The sequence below is a fragment of the Oncorhynchus mykiss genome, chromosome 7 (genome assembly GCF_057628025.1).
Source record: "Oncorhynchus mykiss isolate SJ-2025 chromosome 7, ASM5762802v1, whole genome shotgun sequence".
NCBI classification, from domain to species: Eukaryota; Metazoa; Chordata; class Actinopteri; order Salmoniformes; family Salmonidae; genus Oncorhynchus; species Oncorhynchus mykiss.
In genome coordinates this window covers 8,825,041-8,840,721 of record NC_143028.1, presented here as the reverse complement: position 1 = coordinate 8,840,721, position 15,681 = coordinate 8,825,041, and the positions used below count along the sequence as shown (strand labels likewise).

The following is a 15,681-nucleotide window of genomic DNA, read 5'->3' as shown; positions in this document are numbered from 1 at the left end:
TGCACCTGTGGAACGGTCGGTAAGACACTAACACTTTACAGATGGTAGGCAATTAAGGTCACAGTTATGAAAATGTAGGACACTAAAGAGGCCTTTCTACTGACTCTGAAAAACACCAAAAGAAAGATGCCCAGGGTCCATGCTCATCTGCGTGAACGTGCTTTAGGCATGCAGCAAGGAGGCATGAGGACTGCAGATGAGGCCAGAGCAATACATTGCCATGTTCGTACTGTGAGACGCCTAAGACAGCGCTACAGGGAGACGGGACAGACAGCTGATCGTCCTCGCAGTGGCAGACCACATGTAACAACACCTGCACAGGATCTTACATCCGAACATCAGACCTGCGGGACAGGTACAGGATGGCAACAACAACTGCCCGAATTACACCAGGAAGGCACAATCTCTACATCAGTGCTCAGACTGTCTTCAATAGGCTGAGAGAGGCTGGACTGAGGGCTTGAATATCTGTTGTAAGGCAGGTCCTCACCAGACATCACCGGCAACAACGTCGCCTATGGGCACAAATCCACCGTAGCTGGACCAGACAGGACTGGCAAAAAGTGCTCTTCACTGATGAGTCGCGGATTTGTTTCACCAGGGTTGATGGTCGGATTCGCGTTTATCGTCAAAGGAAGGAGTGTTACACCGAGGCCTGTACTCTGGAGCGGGATCAATTTGAAGGTGGAGGGTCTGTCATGGCATCATCGGACTGCGCTTGTTGTCATTGCAGGCAATCTCAACGCTGTGCGTTACAGGGAAGACATCCTCCTCCCTCATGTGGTACCCTTCCTGCAGGCTCATCCTGACATGACCCTCCAGCATGACAATGCCACCAGCCATACTGCTCTTTCTGTGAGTGATTTCCTGCAAGACAGGAATGTCAGTGTTCTGCCATGGCTCAATCCCATTGAGCACGTCTGGGACCTGTTGGATCAGAGGGTGAGGGCTAGGGCCATTCCATCCAGAAATGTCCAGGAACTTGCAGGTGCCTTGGAGGAAGAGTGGGGTAACATCTCACAGCAAGAACTGGCAAATCTGGTGCAGTCCACGAGGAGGAGATGCACTGCATTACATCATGCAGCTGGATACTGATACTGACTGTTAATTTAGATTTTAACCCCCCCCCCCTTGTTCAGGGACACATTATTCAATTTTTGTTAGTCACATGTCTGTGGAACTTGTTCAGTTTGTTTCAGTTGTTGAATCTTGTTATGTTCATACAAATATTTACACGTTAAGTTTCCTAAAAAATAAATGCAGTTGACAGGGAGAGGACGTTTCTTTTTTTGCAGAGTTTAGGTGCTCTGTAGAGCATGCAGTGTGCACCCAATGGTGCGTTCGGTGGAGTTGCCGTACCAGGCTGTGATGCAGCCCGACAGTATACTCTCAATGGTGCTCCTGTAGAACACTGTGAGGGCCCTTGGGGACATGCCAGATTTCTTCAGCATTCGGAAGTTGAAGAATCTCTGTCGTGCCTTTTTCATTATGGTGTTCGTGTGGTTAGACCATTTCAGATTCTCTGAGATGTGTACGCCAAGGAATTTGAAGTTATTGACCATTTCCACGATGGCCCCATTGATGAGGCAGCCCCATTGTGGTTGATAATAGCTTATTGATGATTGATTGAACCGAACACAATTCAAACTAGTCAGAATACAATTGACAGTTTATTTATTCCAGACAACACTTTGAGACAGTTGTTCGAAGGGATCTAGCATGGAGTGATATGTCAAAAGCAGTGAAAAAACTGAAGCGGAGTTTGAACCAGCAACCAACAAGTTACAGGACAAAGGTATGCCCTCTTGTGCCATAAAAGTCCAGACCTCTTGGTTTAGTGATGTTATATGCAGTAAAATATAAGTGATATATAAGTAGTTTTTTTTTAATGGTTAGAAGAGTAAGGCACAGTAATGGGAAATGGGTTTTAAACTCTGAATCCAGTACGTTCAAATAACACAGTCAGCAACAAATCATTATTTTATTTCAGTCTTCTTCTTACTCTCTTTAGGAACCCCTTTACCTCCCACACACACACACACACACACACGTGCATTTCTCTTAGTCCATAGTCTTGTCACTCCAGGCCAGAGATTTCCTCTTGGCAAGTTCCATCCAGGTTGGCTGACCCCGGTATGACGATGATGAAGGTATCTCAGGCTTTGAGATGTGAATCTCAATTTGACCATTGCTAGATTCCTCCTAAGATAAAATACAGAGATGACATATTACTAACTAAACCGGCCACATTACATCTTAGTTACAAAATGAAGACTTACTCTGATTGAGTCAGTTGTTTTTCCTCACCACGTGAACTGACCAGGAAAAACATCTGACCCTAGTGGGGGCACAGTCAAATATTTACCATAGTCCCAGTCGGGAGCGCTCTTTCTGTCCATTTCTCCACAGAAATCTTCTCAGCTCTCTTCAGAGACGTGGAGGATCTCTCAGACGCTCCTCGTAGAGTTGGTCTGGTTGGCGTGTGAGTTTGGGAGGACGGTTGTGTCAGCTGTTGAGCTGTTCCTTGTGGTGTGGGTTGTGATGCTGTTTGTGTGTTAGGCTGATCTGAAGGCAATGTTTTGAGTTTAGCTGTCAGATGCATTTCCTGTAGGATTGGTCTACCGCTTGGTATTGGTTGAGATGGGGGTTGTACCACTGGGGGTGATGTTTGTTTTTGGGAGGCTGTTTTTGTGCTTGGCTGTGATTGTGATGGAGGTTGTGTTGATGGCTGAGCTGTTGGTTGTAATCTCGGCTGTGGGGCTGGGGTTGGAGCTGGCCGTGGTGATGTGGTGTACTGGGGCGTTGTTGTCCCCCCTGTCCCCCCTGTCCCAGCCTCTGTCTCTGGACTGAGATGCTGTTGGAGACTCCTGGTCTTTTCCCGGGCCATGGACATCCAGACAGGCTCCGATCCAGCTGACCCATTAGACCCAGGGGTCTCAGCCCCTCTTGGGAGCCCCAGAGCAGGTCTGGAGGATGGGCCTTTGTCTGAGGAACAATGGGTGACATTATTTAAATCAAATCGAACTTTATTTAAAAGATACTGTGATGTTTGAGGACTGGAGTTGTGAATCCATTATTTAGTCAGATCATCCTAATTTATTCTGTGGTTCATTTGGTTTGGTCGATATTGGCAATATTATGATTGAGGTTGTCGTGGCAGAATCAGAATGCTTTAGGTAACATTTTTAAATAAGATGTTTTGTTCATTTTATTGCATGCTTATGTGAGATATTTGTCATTAGAATGTCTTCTTTTGGATAATACTGTTTGCAGTTTGCAGTTATCCCTTTCCTGCTAGGGCTAAGTTACATTGGGCCCCAGAAAGGGGAAAGGTTAGTCTTATCTGTGAATGTGTCTGTAAACTATTCCTAAATCATGTGAAGGGATGGTGTGATAAATGGGGAACCAGATAGGTGGCTCCACAATGTCTGTGTGCCAGTCACTGTCTCTCTGTGATCTTGTCCAGGAGTGGGTGTATTTGATATATGCTAGTGGATGAGGTTTTGTTTTTGGTCCTGAGTGGTACCAAGAGCGAGATAAGAACATAGTTTAGGAGACAAAGCTGAACGATAATTTATAGCCAATGCTGTCTGGCTATGTGTGTCTTTCCTATAAATGATCTCAGTTGCAATGTGTAAGCACTCTCAGAGAATTCATTTATAGACACTGAATTGATCTGAGAGTCACAGGGTTGTGATGGAGCTCATATAATTGGGGCGGCAGTGGTTAGAGCGTTGGACTAGTAAACGTAAGGTTGCAAGTTCGAATCCCCGAGCTGACAAGGTACAAATCTGTCGTTCTGCCCCTGAACAGGCAGTAAACCCACTGTTCCTAGGCCGTCATTGAAAATAAGAATTTGTTCTTAACTGACTTGCCTAGTAAAATAAAAAATGATAACTCTGACTTGTGTGTGGTTTGCTCTCATGATTTGGGAATAGGAATAGGAATAAGGAATAAAGGAAATTTCCACTACAAGGTGAAACAGAGATCTTATTATAATTTGGACAGTGAAGCATGTTTTCTTCTTTTGGCTCTATACTCCAAAAGCTTGGATTTTAAATCAAACAATGACTATGAGGTTAAAGTACAGACTTTAATTTGAGGGTATTTTCATCCATTTTCATCCATATCGGGTGAACCGTTTAGAAATTACAGCAGTTGTTGTACATAGTCCCCCCAATTACAGCAGTTTTTGTACATAGTCCCCCCAATTACAGCAGTTTTTGTACATAGTCCCCCCAATTACAGCAGTTTTTGTACATAGTACCCCCAATTACAGCAGTTTTTGTACATAGTCCCCCCAATTACAGAAGTTTTTGTACATAGTCCCCCCAATTACAGCAGTTTTTGTACATAGTCCCCCCAATTACAGAAGTTTTTGTACATAGTCCCCCCAATTACAGAAGTTTTTGTACATAGTCCCCCCAATTGCAGAAGTTTTTGTACATAGTCCCCCCAATTACAGAAGTTTTTGTACATAGTACCCCCAATTGCAGAAGTTTTTGTACATAGTCCCCGCAATTACAGCAGTTTTTGTACATAGTCCCTCCATTTTAGGTAAGCAAAGGTATTGGGACAAATTCACTTATATGTATTAAAGTAGTAAAAAGTTAAGTATTTGGTCCCATATTCATAGCACTCAATGACTACATCAAGCTTGTGACTACACATTTGTACATTTTCTGTCTTTTTTTGGTTGTGTTTCAGATTAGTTTGTGCCCAATAGAAATGAATGTTAAAAAATGTGTTGAGTCATTTTGGAGTCACTTTTATTGAAAATAAGAATAGAATATGTTTCTAAACACTTCTACATGAATGTGGATGCTACCATGACTATGGATAATGCTGAATGAATCATCAATAATGATGAGTGAGAAAGTTACAGATGCACAAATATCCTACCCCCCCTAAAAAATGTAATGGTGTGAGGTTAGCATGTCTTGGGGGTAGGATATTTGTGCATCTGTAACTTTCTTACTTATTCACAATTCATTCAGGATTATCAGTAATCATGGTAGCATCCACTTTAATGTAGAAGTGCTTAGAAACCTATTATATTCGTATTTACAATAAAAGTGACTCAAGAATGACACAATACATTATTTACCATTCAATTCTATTGGGCACAAAATTATCTGAAACAACCAAAACAAACAGCAAATGTAAGCATCCAGCAAATTTGTAGAGTCACGAGATGTATGTAGTCATGGAATGCTAGGAATATGGGTCCAAATACTATCCGTTTGACTACTTTTAATAAACATATAAGTGAATTTGTCCCAATACTTTTGCTCACCTAAAATGGGAGGACTAAACACAAAAAGTGCTGTAATTTCTCAACGGTTCACCTGTAATGGATGAAAATACCCTGAAATGAAAGCTGACAGTCTGCACTTTAACCTCATAGTCATTGTATAATTTCAAATCCAAACTTTTGGAGTATAGAGCCAGAGGAAGAAAAAATGCTTCACTTCCCAATAATTACAGAGGGCACATATTATTATACGGATCTGGATCCAGTTTTGATTGGAGGGGAAATTGCCCACTGATTCAGAAGTGCTCATTATACTGTAACTACTATTGTATGATTATTCGAGAAGTGTTCAGTGGTTCAGTGGATATATGTTACCTGGGTCTGAAAAGGCATCTACTACCAGGTCAGTATCATCATCATCTAAGGATAGAACCAAGACAGTGCCTAGAGGTGAGTACATGCTATTGAAACAGGGCCCTGAGTAGACTGACATAGCTGCAACCGTGTGAGCTAGAACACCTTGTTAGCGCAAAGTTAGTTAGTGCATAGTTCAAGTTAATAGTTATTCAATATAGACTCAGCGATATGACGTAGATTCAGAAAGTAAACAGTGTAGTGGGTCAATTTCCGCAACAACTCAGAGCGTTGAACGCGAGGCTCAATTTCTCTGCTGAACTATCGACGACGTTCTAGAGGACACACGTACCTTGGTTCTCGTTGAGTCTGTTTCTGTCAGGGGTGTATGAGGGGGGACAGTCAGACACTTGTGACGGGCCCTTCCTCGAAGCCTTATTTGCCAAGTCACCCCTGACCTTTGAACTTGTGCCAATTTCGCCTTTGACTGGTTCTGCAGTTGTTGAGACAATATGAAACTTAACCCTGAATTGTTGGTCCCTTTCCAAGCGATACTTCAGAGACTGAGAAGTGGTGCGCAGCTTCACTCCGAAAGCACTCCTCCTCTCCTGCTCCTTCTCCTCATTTCCCTCACTCTGCCCATCCCTTTTCTCTCCTCCCTTCAGTCCTGTCTCCTCCACTACTTCTACCTCTGTTTGTACGTTTCTCTCCTGACGTGAGGGTTGTGGTTGGTTTTCCTTCAGACCTTTAAATGTGGCCTGCTCTGGTTTTACCTCTTGCCTTCTGACAGACTCCTGATGAGGGTTCTTGGCCACCAAACCCTCCCCTACTTTTCCTTCTGCATTCATCTCCTTGTTTCTCGTCCCTGTTTGGGCTCTGCCAGTGGCGCTCTTGGAACGTTGTCTCAAGGAGGAGGTGGAGAAACTGTTTGCTCTAGGCAGTGTGTCTTCATGGCCAGTAGGTAGCCCTCTCCTCCTCTGCACCAGGTCCAATTTGGAGGTTTCTTCATTAACGCCCGACAGTGGGACTGCTGTAGTCTCTCTGACAGACTCTCTCTCAGAAGCAGGTCTCTGTGTTTGTCTTATAATGTGAGGGGCAGGGGTAGGTAGAGCAGAGTGGTGTGTAGAGCTGCTGGTGTCTGCTAGGCTCACACCCTGTGTGTTTCTGCTCAACCTGTCTCCCTTGTTAGAGGTGGCTGGGGTCATATTCTCCTCTGGCTTCTCTTTTGAGGGCAGTTGATTTGTGATGGAAGTGACATTATCTGATCCATAGACATGACTGAGAGGCCTGGAGAGGGTCTTTTCAGATGTAGACCCAGGCCGACTTCCCTGGTCTGAATTATCCTGGATGAGAGTTCTTGGGCGTTTGACCCGGATAGGTTCCGGGGGCTTCTGTGGCTCCTCCACTGCTGCTGAAGGGGGAGTGGACAAGCTCGGGGTCTCCAGGATGGAGGTCTTGGTCATGGGTTCTGATAGAGGAGAGGTCATAGCCTGGAGGTAGAGAGGGTTGGTGGTGACGCGTCCCTCTGTCTCGGAGGACTCTTGTCTCTGTAATACCTCTTTCTGACCACCAGGGGGTACTGACTGCCAGGGCTTCTCCTCAGAGTCTTTTGGAGATGAAGAGAACGGTCTCTCCCTCTCCTCCTCTTCCTCTCTGTCCTCGTCCTCCGTTCCATCCTGCTCTTCCTCCCTCTCAGACAGGGGCTGGTCTGGGTCCAGGTCACTCATGCTCTCTGAGCCAAGTCTGCTTGCTCTCTAGTAATGACACAGACAAGAAAAACAGCCTGTTAAACCATGGTCTTATATTTACACTGTAATGAAGGCATTAGAGATTGAAATGCTGCCCAGTACCCACTATGTGGTGTTTTGATGTTACACTACACAGTGAAATCTTACCAGGGGACCTTTCCTTCCCTTGGCGCTGGCCCTCTGGTTCCTGGGTTTAACAGACATGCGGTGACGGGCGGCAGAGCTGTCCAGGCTAGGAGTGTACTGGGCTGGGCTGGTAAAGTCCACTGCAGGGGAGGGCTCTGGATCACAGGGGGAAGCAGGATTCGGGGAGAGAGGACGGGAGGAGGGCTGGGAGAGGCACTGAGGAGAAAGTAGAAAAGCACATTAACAACTGAAATGGACCCAGCAAACATGTTTTCGGTGAATGTTGTTAGGATGATCAGTATGTGAATGTGGGATGTGGTGTAACGCAGACAGGAAGTTGCATCACCTGCTCCTCCTCCTCACTCCCTGTCCCTGCTAAACTCAGAGAGCTATGGTGCCTGTGAGTGTCAGGGAACTGGGGATGGAATGGAGGAAGAGGTGTCAATCAGTCAGTCACACAAGGTGGTGGAAGAGTAATGAGGAATGATGATGATAATGGTGATGATTACATTGTGTTTTGCTTGCAAGTTTACCAACAGACTCTACTGACTACAGCAAGGTTTGTTCTCTAAAAGTAGATGTTATCTCAATGAGACTATCCAGGATAAATACAAGTTAGATCAATCATATCTATGTGTGTGCAGTATATGTGATCAGCCCCATTCACCTTGTAGGAAGGCCCCTGTGCTGTTCGATCATGGACCAAGATCACTGGAGGGCTCTGGGGCAAACCATCATCGTCAGAGGTAGCTCCGGAATCTTCCATTCTCTTTCCAGGGATCAGCAAGGGGGGAGGGCCCAGACACATGTTCTGCTGCCGCAGTTTCAGCTGCCCAATCAGAAACAGTGCATGTGTGATGAGCACACTCCGGGACCAATTATAACAGTAGATTAGACTATAAGGACCCTCCCACCTACGGATTCACCTGCAGTTCTTGTATCCTGCCGTGTACGTTCTGAGACAGAACCCTCGTCGGCTCAGAGGATCTCTGTGATTGGGCAGCCAGGAAGATGCTGTCATGTGACAGAGCTCTGGACCCCAGTGTATTTGGACTGCCCCTGTAAGTGACACAGGTCAAAAATATGTTTACTACATACATGCAGTATTTCCCAGTGGACATGCTACTTAAACTTGATAACTTGATCAACTGATATGCTACTATTTCCAGTGAGTGAAAGAGGTCAGATGCTTACAAACAGTCATCCTCTGAGTCGTCGTCCCTCGGAGCTATGACATCAGCAGTGACATCACTGGCGGACTGGCTCTGCTTCATCAGTCCTTCAGTCTCCTTCCTCTTCAGACGGCCAAACAGACGACTCTTCAGCAGCTTGAACCGAGACGTCTTCCTCCCTGAAACCACCACGAAGTTACTGTCCTACATTTGGTTTTGTTTGTAGAGTCAGACATGAGACTTTTGCTGTGAAGTTCATTCCTGTTTGCATTGCATAATGCACTGTATATGAATGGTGCATTGGGAGTGAATGATTTGCCAGCTACGTATGTCTGTTTACATTGGTTTAGGCATGTCAATCATTTAAAAAGAAAGTAGACAGGTGTTCTACCTGTAAGCTCTTCTCCTGAGTCCTCCACTTCCCCAGCGTTAGTATCCATGACAGCAGACTGGAGTTAGCTGCTCCTACCTAGGAAGAGAGACAAGACAAAAACCATTCAACAACATCGTATTTAGCAACGCCAGAGGGTTGTGTTTGAACAATGGCTCTTCCTGTGAGCCATTCAGGAGCCAGTAGACTGCAGGTTACAGCTCACCTCTATCACACCACTCCCTCCCTGGACAAAGTGTGCTTTCAGGACTGTCCTCAGACTTACTGCCTGAGTATTGGTACTGTGCACACCCTGCCAAATGTACCTCTCTATACCCCCCTGGTGATGTGGGTTGGAGCCCTGTCTCAGCTATCCTCTGTCTATACCACCTGGTGATGTGGGTTGGAGCCCTGTCTCAGCCCCCTCTGTCTATAACCCCTGGTGATGTGGGTTGGAGCCCTGTCTCAGCCCCCTCTGTCTATAACCCCTGGTGATGTGGGTTGGAGCCCTGTCTCAGCCCCCTCTGTCTATAACCCCTGGTGATGTGGGTTGGAGCCCTGTCTCAGCCCCCTCTGTCTATCACCCCTGGTGATGTGGGTTGGAGCCCTGTCTCAGCCCCCTCTGTCTATAACCCCTGGTGATGTGGGTTGGAGCCCTGTCTCAGCCCCCTCTGTCTATGACCCCTGGTGATGTGGGTTGGAGCCCTGTCTCAGCCACTCTCTGTCTATACCACCTGGTGATGTGGGTTGGAGCCCTGTCTCAGCCCCCTCTGTCTATAACCCCTGGTGATGTGAGTTGGAGCCCTGTCTCAGCCCCCTCTGTCTATGACCCCTGGTGATGTGGGTTGGAGCCCTGTCTCAGCCACCCTCTGTCTATACCTCCCTGGTGATGTGGGTTGGAGCCCTGTCTCAGCACCCTCTGTCTATAACCCCTGGTGATGTGGGTTGGAGCCCTGTCTCAGCCCCCTCTGTCTATGACCCCTGGTGATGTGGGTTGGAGCCCTGTCTCAGCCACCCTCTGTCTATACCTCCCTGGTGATGTGGGTTGGAGCCCTGTCTCAGCCCCCTCTGTCTATAACCCCTGGTGATGTGGGTTGGAGCCCTGTCTCAGCCCCCTCTGTCTATGACCCCTGGTGATGTGGGTTGGAGCCCTGTCTCAGCCACCCTCTGTCTATACCTCCCTGGTGATGTGGGTTGGAGCCCTGTCTCAGCACCCTCTGTCTATAACCCCTGGTGATGTGGGTTGGAGCCCTGTCTCAGCCACCCTCTGTCTATACCTCCCTGGTGATGTGGGTTGGAGCCCTGTCTCAGCACCCTCTGTCTATTACCCCTGGTGATGTGGGTTGGAGCCCTGTCTCAGCCACCCTCTGTCTATACCTCCCTGGTGATGTGGGTTGGAGCCCTGTCTCAGCCCCCTCTGTCTATAACCCCTGGTGATGTGGGTTGGAGCCCTGTCTCAGCCCCCTCTGTCTATGACCCCTGGTGATGTGGGTTGGAGCCCTGTCTCAGCCACCCTCTGTCTATAACCCCTGGTGATGTGGGTTGGAGCCCTGTCTCAGCCACCCTCTGTCTATAACCCCTGGTGATGTGGGTTGGAGCCCTGTCTCAGCCACCCTCTGTCTATACCTCCCTGGTGATGTGGGTTGGAGCCCTGTCTCAGCCCCCTCTGTCTATGACCCCTGGTGATGTGGGTTGGAGCCCTGTCTCAGCCCCCTCTGTCTATGACCCCTGGTGATGTGGGTTGGAGCCCTGTCTCAGCCCCCTCTGTCTATGACCCCTGGTGATGTGGGTTGGAGCCCTGTCTCAGCCCCCTCTGTCTATGACCCCTGGTGATGTGGGTTGGAGCCCTGTCTCAGCACCCTCTGTCTATAACCCCTGGTGATGTGGGTTGGAGCCCTGTCTCAGCCACCCTCTGTCTATACCTCCCTGGTGATGTGGGTTGGAGCCCTGTCTCAGCCCCCTCTGTCTATGACCCCTGGTGATGTGGGTTGGAGCCCTGTCTCAGCCCCCTCTGTCTATGCTCTTACTAGCTGTCTCCCTCTACATTTCCTGCACTACTGTCAAAAATACTAAAAACCATTAAATATACGTATATATATTAATACATTGTTTGTCAACAGATTTTGGAGTTGTCGTATTTTAATAACATGTATTTATTTAATAATTAATAATAGCACATTTGATTATCCAGCCGACATACCAGTAAATTACTTCATTGATAATAAATAGTTTCACACACTCTTTTCCTTGAACGAGTTGATAACACCTCAGAACTCAGCCAACGTTTATGAAACCTAACAAACCTGATAAATGGTCTACTTTTTGTCAGGCGTTAGATATTAGCTTTGCTATTGTCATTGTTCTAGCTATTCATAGTTAATAAATAAGTGCTTTTCATTCATTTGATGTAACATTTTCTCAAGTCAAGTTTGCCAGTTCAGTGATTATTGTGTCAGCAGTTCCAATTAGTTTCAACAGTGTTTCTCTTTCAGCAGATATCATGGAGCGTTTGATTAGAGCAAGCGGACCAGACAAGAGGCTTTCAGCTCCTGTGTTGACTTTGTGCCTGGTCCTGAATAGGAGTTGCCTAGCAGTACACTGGTGACGTGATGTGACATTAAATAACAAGGAGACAAATTAAACACGACCTGAGTTCAACCTTTCCCAGACTCATAATGCTTACACACACACACACACACACACACACACACACACACACACACACACACATATACATACATACATACATACATACATACATACATACATACATACATACATACATACATACACGCGCACAGCTACTTCACACAATGTCTGAAAGAAGACAACAAAAACCAGAGGTTCACCAGAGTTCTAAACACGCCCAAACTCCCCCAATCCATCTTTCTCCAAGGTGTATACAAGCAGGGAGAACTCAGGGAGAAGACTGGGTTAGTGCACTGAACCCAGCCACCAAACCACAAGCAGCAACCCTGTCTAATAAAGCAACTCTGTCTAATACAGCAACCCAGTCTAATACAGCAACCGAGTCCAATACAGCAACCCCGTCTAACACAGCAACCCAGTCCAATACAGCAACCCCGTCTAATACAACAACCCCGTCTAATACAGCAACCCAGTCTAATACAACAACCCAGTCTAAATACAACAACCCCGTCTAATACAACAACCCAGTCTAATACAGCAACCCTGTCTAATACAACAACCCAGTCTAATACAACAACCCTGTCTAATACAACAACCCTGTCTAATACAGCAACCCAGTCTAATACAACAACCCAGTCTAAATACAACAACCCCGTCTAATACAACAACCCTGTCTAATACAACAACCCAGTCTAATACAACAACCCTGTCTAATACAACAACCCTGTCTAATACAGCAACCCAGTCTAATACAGCAACCCAGTCTAATACAGCAACCCAGTCTAATACAGCAACCCTGTCTAATACAACAACCCTGTCTAATACAACAACCCTGTCTAATACAGCAACCCAGTCTAATACAGCAACCCAGTCTAATACAGCAACCCTGTCTAATACAACAACCCAGTCTAATACAACAACCCAGTCTAATACAGCAACCCAGTCTAATACAACAACCCAGTCTAATACAACAACCCAGTCTAATACAACAACCCTGTCTAATACAGCAACCCTGTCTAATACAGCAACCCAGTCTAATACAACAACCCAGTCTAATACAACAACCCAGTCTAATACAACAACCCAGTCTAATATAGAAACCCTGCTCTGCAACTAGCTGTCAACTGGAGCATAATCTCCCAGCAGAGTAGAAGACTAAAGGTCGGTGCAGCTCACTGAGCAACTCAACTACTGAACCACACACAGCAACCAGGCCTTGAACCTTGAACCCTGGTGCCCAGCAGAATGGATATCTGCAGAGAACAAACCCAACAATAGGGAACAGCAGGGGTACTGTCTCTGGTGAAATCCTATCCTGCAGCTACAGGATATCACTGAAGCTGGCTGGCCAGTCCTGATCCAGCTGGCTACAAACAGCACAGTACAGATGCCGTATCTTAATTTGATCATCCTGTTGTTGAAGGAATGGTAATTTCCACTTTAAAATGTCAGACCTGATTTGCCCTAATGATAAATGTATCAACCCCTAAAAAACATGTCCATTAATTATAATCCACATAACAATTCACATTTCCTGTTGCTGCAGGATTATATTCATTCTGTTTTATCTGTCTCAAATTAAGATACGGCATCTGTATACTACATATGCACTCTGTGGTAGAAGAGCCTTTAAGAGCTATAGAGTTCAGCTAACTATCCTCCTTGTTGGCACCAAACGTTCCATGATTAAAACATTCTAATTTGCATTCTAACTAGAAGTGTCAATGTCTCAGATGTAACTTTTAGTGTCAACATGGTGTCTATTGAGATTCTAAATCAAGCCAAGAGACTGTATATGATGGCTGGCTATCCATGGCTCTGTCTATCTGTGGATCTGGCGAGGATAAGCCTGTATATTACTGTTTAATGAGATGATGAACTTGTGTAACCTTTTAGACCTCACACACACACACCTGCGGCTGCGACACCTCAGGTCCTCGAGTGCCTGTAGTGACGTCCGCATGGCCGGTTGTTCCCCCAAGGCTATAATGGAACCCCACAGCTGAGCTACTGTATAGATAAGAGGAAACCATCTACTTTTTACAGCACCACGCATACAACAACATTATCTGTTTAAATGTTTCCGGGGTGTAAATGAATCCGGACATTTGAATAGAAATAGATTTCAGCTGTAGGCAATGAGTGAATTATTCACTGGAAATGGCTGTTGAAAATACACCTCAATGACCTAAGAACAATAAACAAAGAAATACATACATTTATGTAAATTATTTAAAAAGTTCAAAGTATAGAATATCTTAACATTTTATGACCTGCTTACCTCAGGAGGCTGGTAGCACCTTACCTGGGGAGGACGAGATTGTGGTAATGGCTGGAGTGGAAGGGGTGGAATGGTATCAAATACACCAAACACATGGTTTCTATGTGTTGGATACCATTCCATTCGTTCCGTTCCAGCCATTATTATGAGCCATCCTCCCCTCAGCAGCCCCCACTGCTGCTTACTTACCATGGAAGTAAATAGAAAGCAGGTACCAACATGATCCCTCCCTGGAAAAAGCCTCTAAAAAGGAAGTGTGACTGATAAGTCCTACGTAACAGCACTGCACAATGAGAGCCAAGGGACTCCTCAGCGAGCCAAACAACACAAGCCCAGGGGACCTGACACTTTCAGCAAGTCTCCACACATCACAGCAGTGCAGTGAACACATGGAATATTACCTGTTGATAATGGAGGGACTAAGGTAGAGAGCAACCCCCGATAATCTATCTCTGGGTACTAGACTAAAGCCATATAAACCGGAACTCAATGATTTTGTGCTCTCCCTTTAATAAAGGTATTTTAACCAAATAGCCGTTATGAAATCTGATTGTCCAGTGAATGATCAGTGATTACTCTGGTCCTGTTCACAACCAGCATTATGCTTTATATACAGAGCAGTGTTGTTTACCAAAGGCAGTTTTATTAGATGACAATGAAGGATAACTTAGGAAAGACGAACACTGTAATGGCAATCATCCTTGCTGGATGAGTTCATAGTGTTGTTTTTACAGAAACAGCCTATCTGTAGGCTTCTGTTTTGGCAGTGGAATAATCACACAGAATCTGGAGTTTTCAAAACCCTAGCACGTCCTCTTTTACCTGGAAAAAAACTCCAGAGATCATGACAGTTGTTATTGTTTAGGTCATCAGACACGATTTGATTCTTATAAGTTAATCCCATTTAGGAATGCAGAACTCGTGCTCAACACACTGTAGTTAGAAGTTCAAAGGTTATGGAACAAGAAACAGTTGAAATACTGTACAACACCATGGAAGATCATATGTTGCAAATTATCTTATCAATTATCATTTTTATCAACAGATACAACTGTTTGTGGGTGGTTTCTAGTTCATTTACAGTAAGAGTCAAGTTCAGTCGGGTGGAATTGTCTTACCCTGTTACTGGAGAGCAGCTGCTTCTTCTTCCTCTCTCTCTTTCTCTGATTTATCTTTCTCTCCAAGGGGAGGATGTGTCCTTCCACGCACTCACACACATACTGGTCCTCAGCCACCTCACTACACCGCCATCTGCAAATGAAGGGAACGAGAGAAGGAGAGGTGATATGAGAGAGGTGATAGGACAGAAAGGGAAAGAGGGAGTGGAGAGAGAGAGAGAGTGGAGAGAGAGAGAGAGAGAGTGGAGGGAGTGGAGAGAGAGAGAGAGAGGGATAGAGGTGATAGGACAGAAAGGGAGAGAGGGAGTGGAGAGAGAGAGAGAGAGAGAGAGAGGGAGAGAGAGGGAGAGAGAGAGAGGGAGAGAGAGAGAGAGAGAGAGAGAGAGAGAGAGAGTTGAGAGAGAGAGAGGGAGAGAGAGGGAGAGAGAGGGAGAGAGTGTGGAGTGGAGAGAGAGAGAGAGAGAGAGAGAGAGAGAGAGAGAGAGGCGCTGCAAGGGTAGTGTTCATCAGTGACAGGAGTGGAAAGCTGTCTTAAATGAACTGTGTACAGAGAACAAATGTGTTGTGTTGTCCTGCATCATTTATCCCCTCCATACCTTTTAGGTTCTT

General features: G+C 45.8%; 1 protein-coding gene across 8 annotated transcripts; it reads right to left on the bottom strand.

The window, feature by feature from the left end:
• Positions 1–1,657: 1,657 nt before the first annotated feature.
• Positions 1,658–15,380, bottom strand: LOC110527359 (uncharacterized). Of its 8 annotated transcripts, XM_021608580.3 has the most exons (12): positions 15,073–15,325; positions 13,587–13,683; positions 9,046–9,123; positions 8,677–8,833; positions 8,409–8,541; positions 8,150–8,311; positions 7,829–7,897; positions 7,504–7,698; positions 5,961–7,362; positions 5,630–5,674; positions 2,366–2,985; positions 1,658–2,202 (listed from the first exon to the last, which is right to left on the bottom strand). In XM_021608580.3, exons 3-12 carry the CDS (start codon positions 9,092–9,094, stop codon positions 2,062–2,064), a joined length of 2,973 nt encoding a protein of 990 aa, XP_021464255.3. In that variant the 5' UTR covers positions 9,095–9,123; positions 13,587–13,683; positions 15,073–15,325; the 3' UTR covers positions 1,658–2,061. The 8 variants fall into 8 exon arrangements, with proteins under 8 accessions (XP_021464255.3, XP_021464258.3, XP_036838564.2 ...); XM_021608583.3 differs by lacking the exon at positions 7,829–7,897 and having other exon boundaries at positions 15,073–15,380; XM_036982669.2 differs by lacking the exon at positions 13,587–13,683.
• Positions 15,381–15,681: the final 301 nt, after the last annotated feature.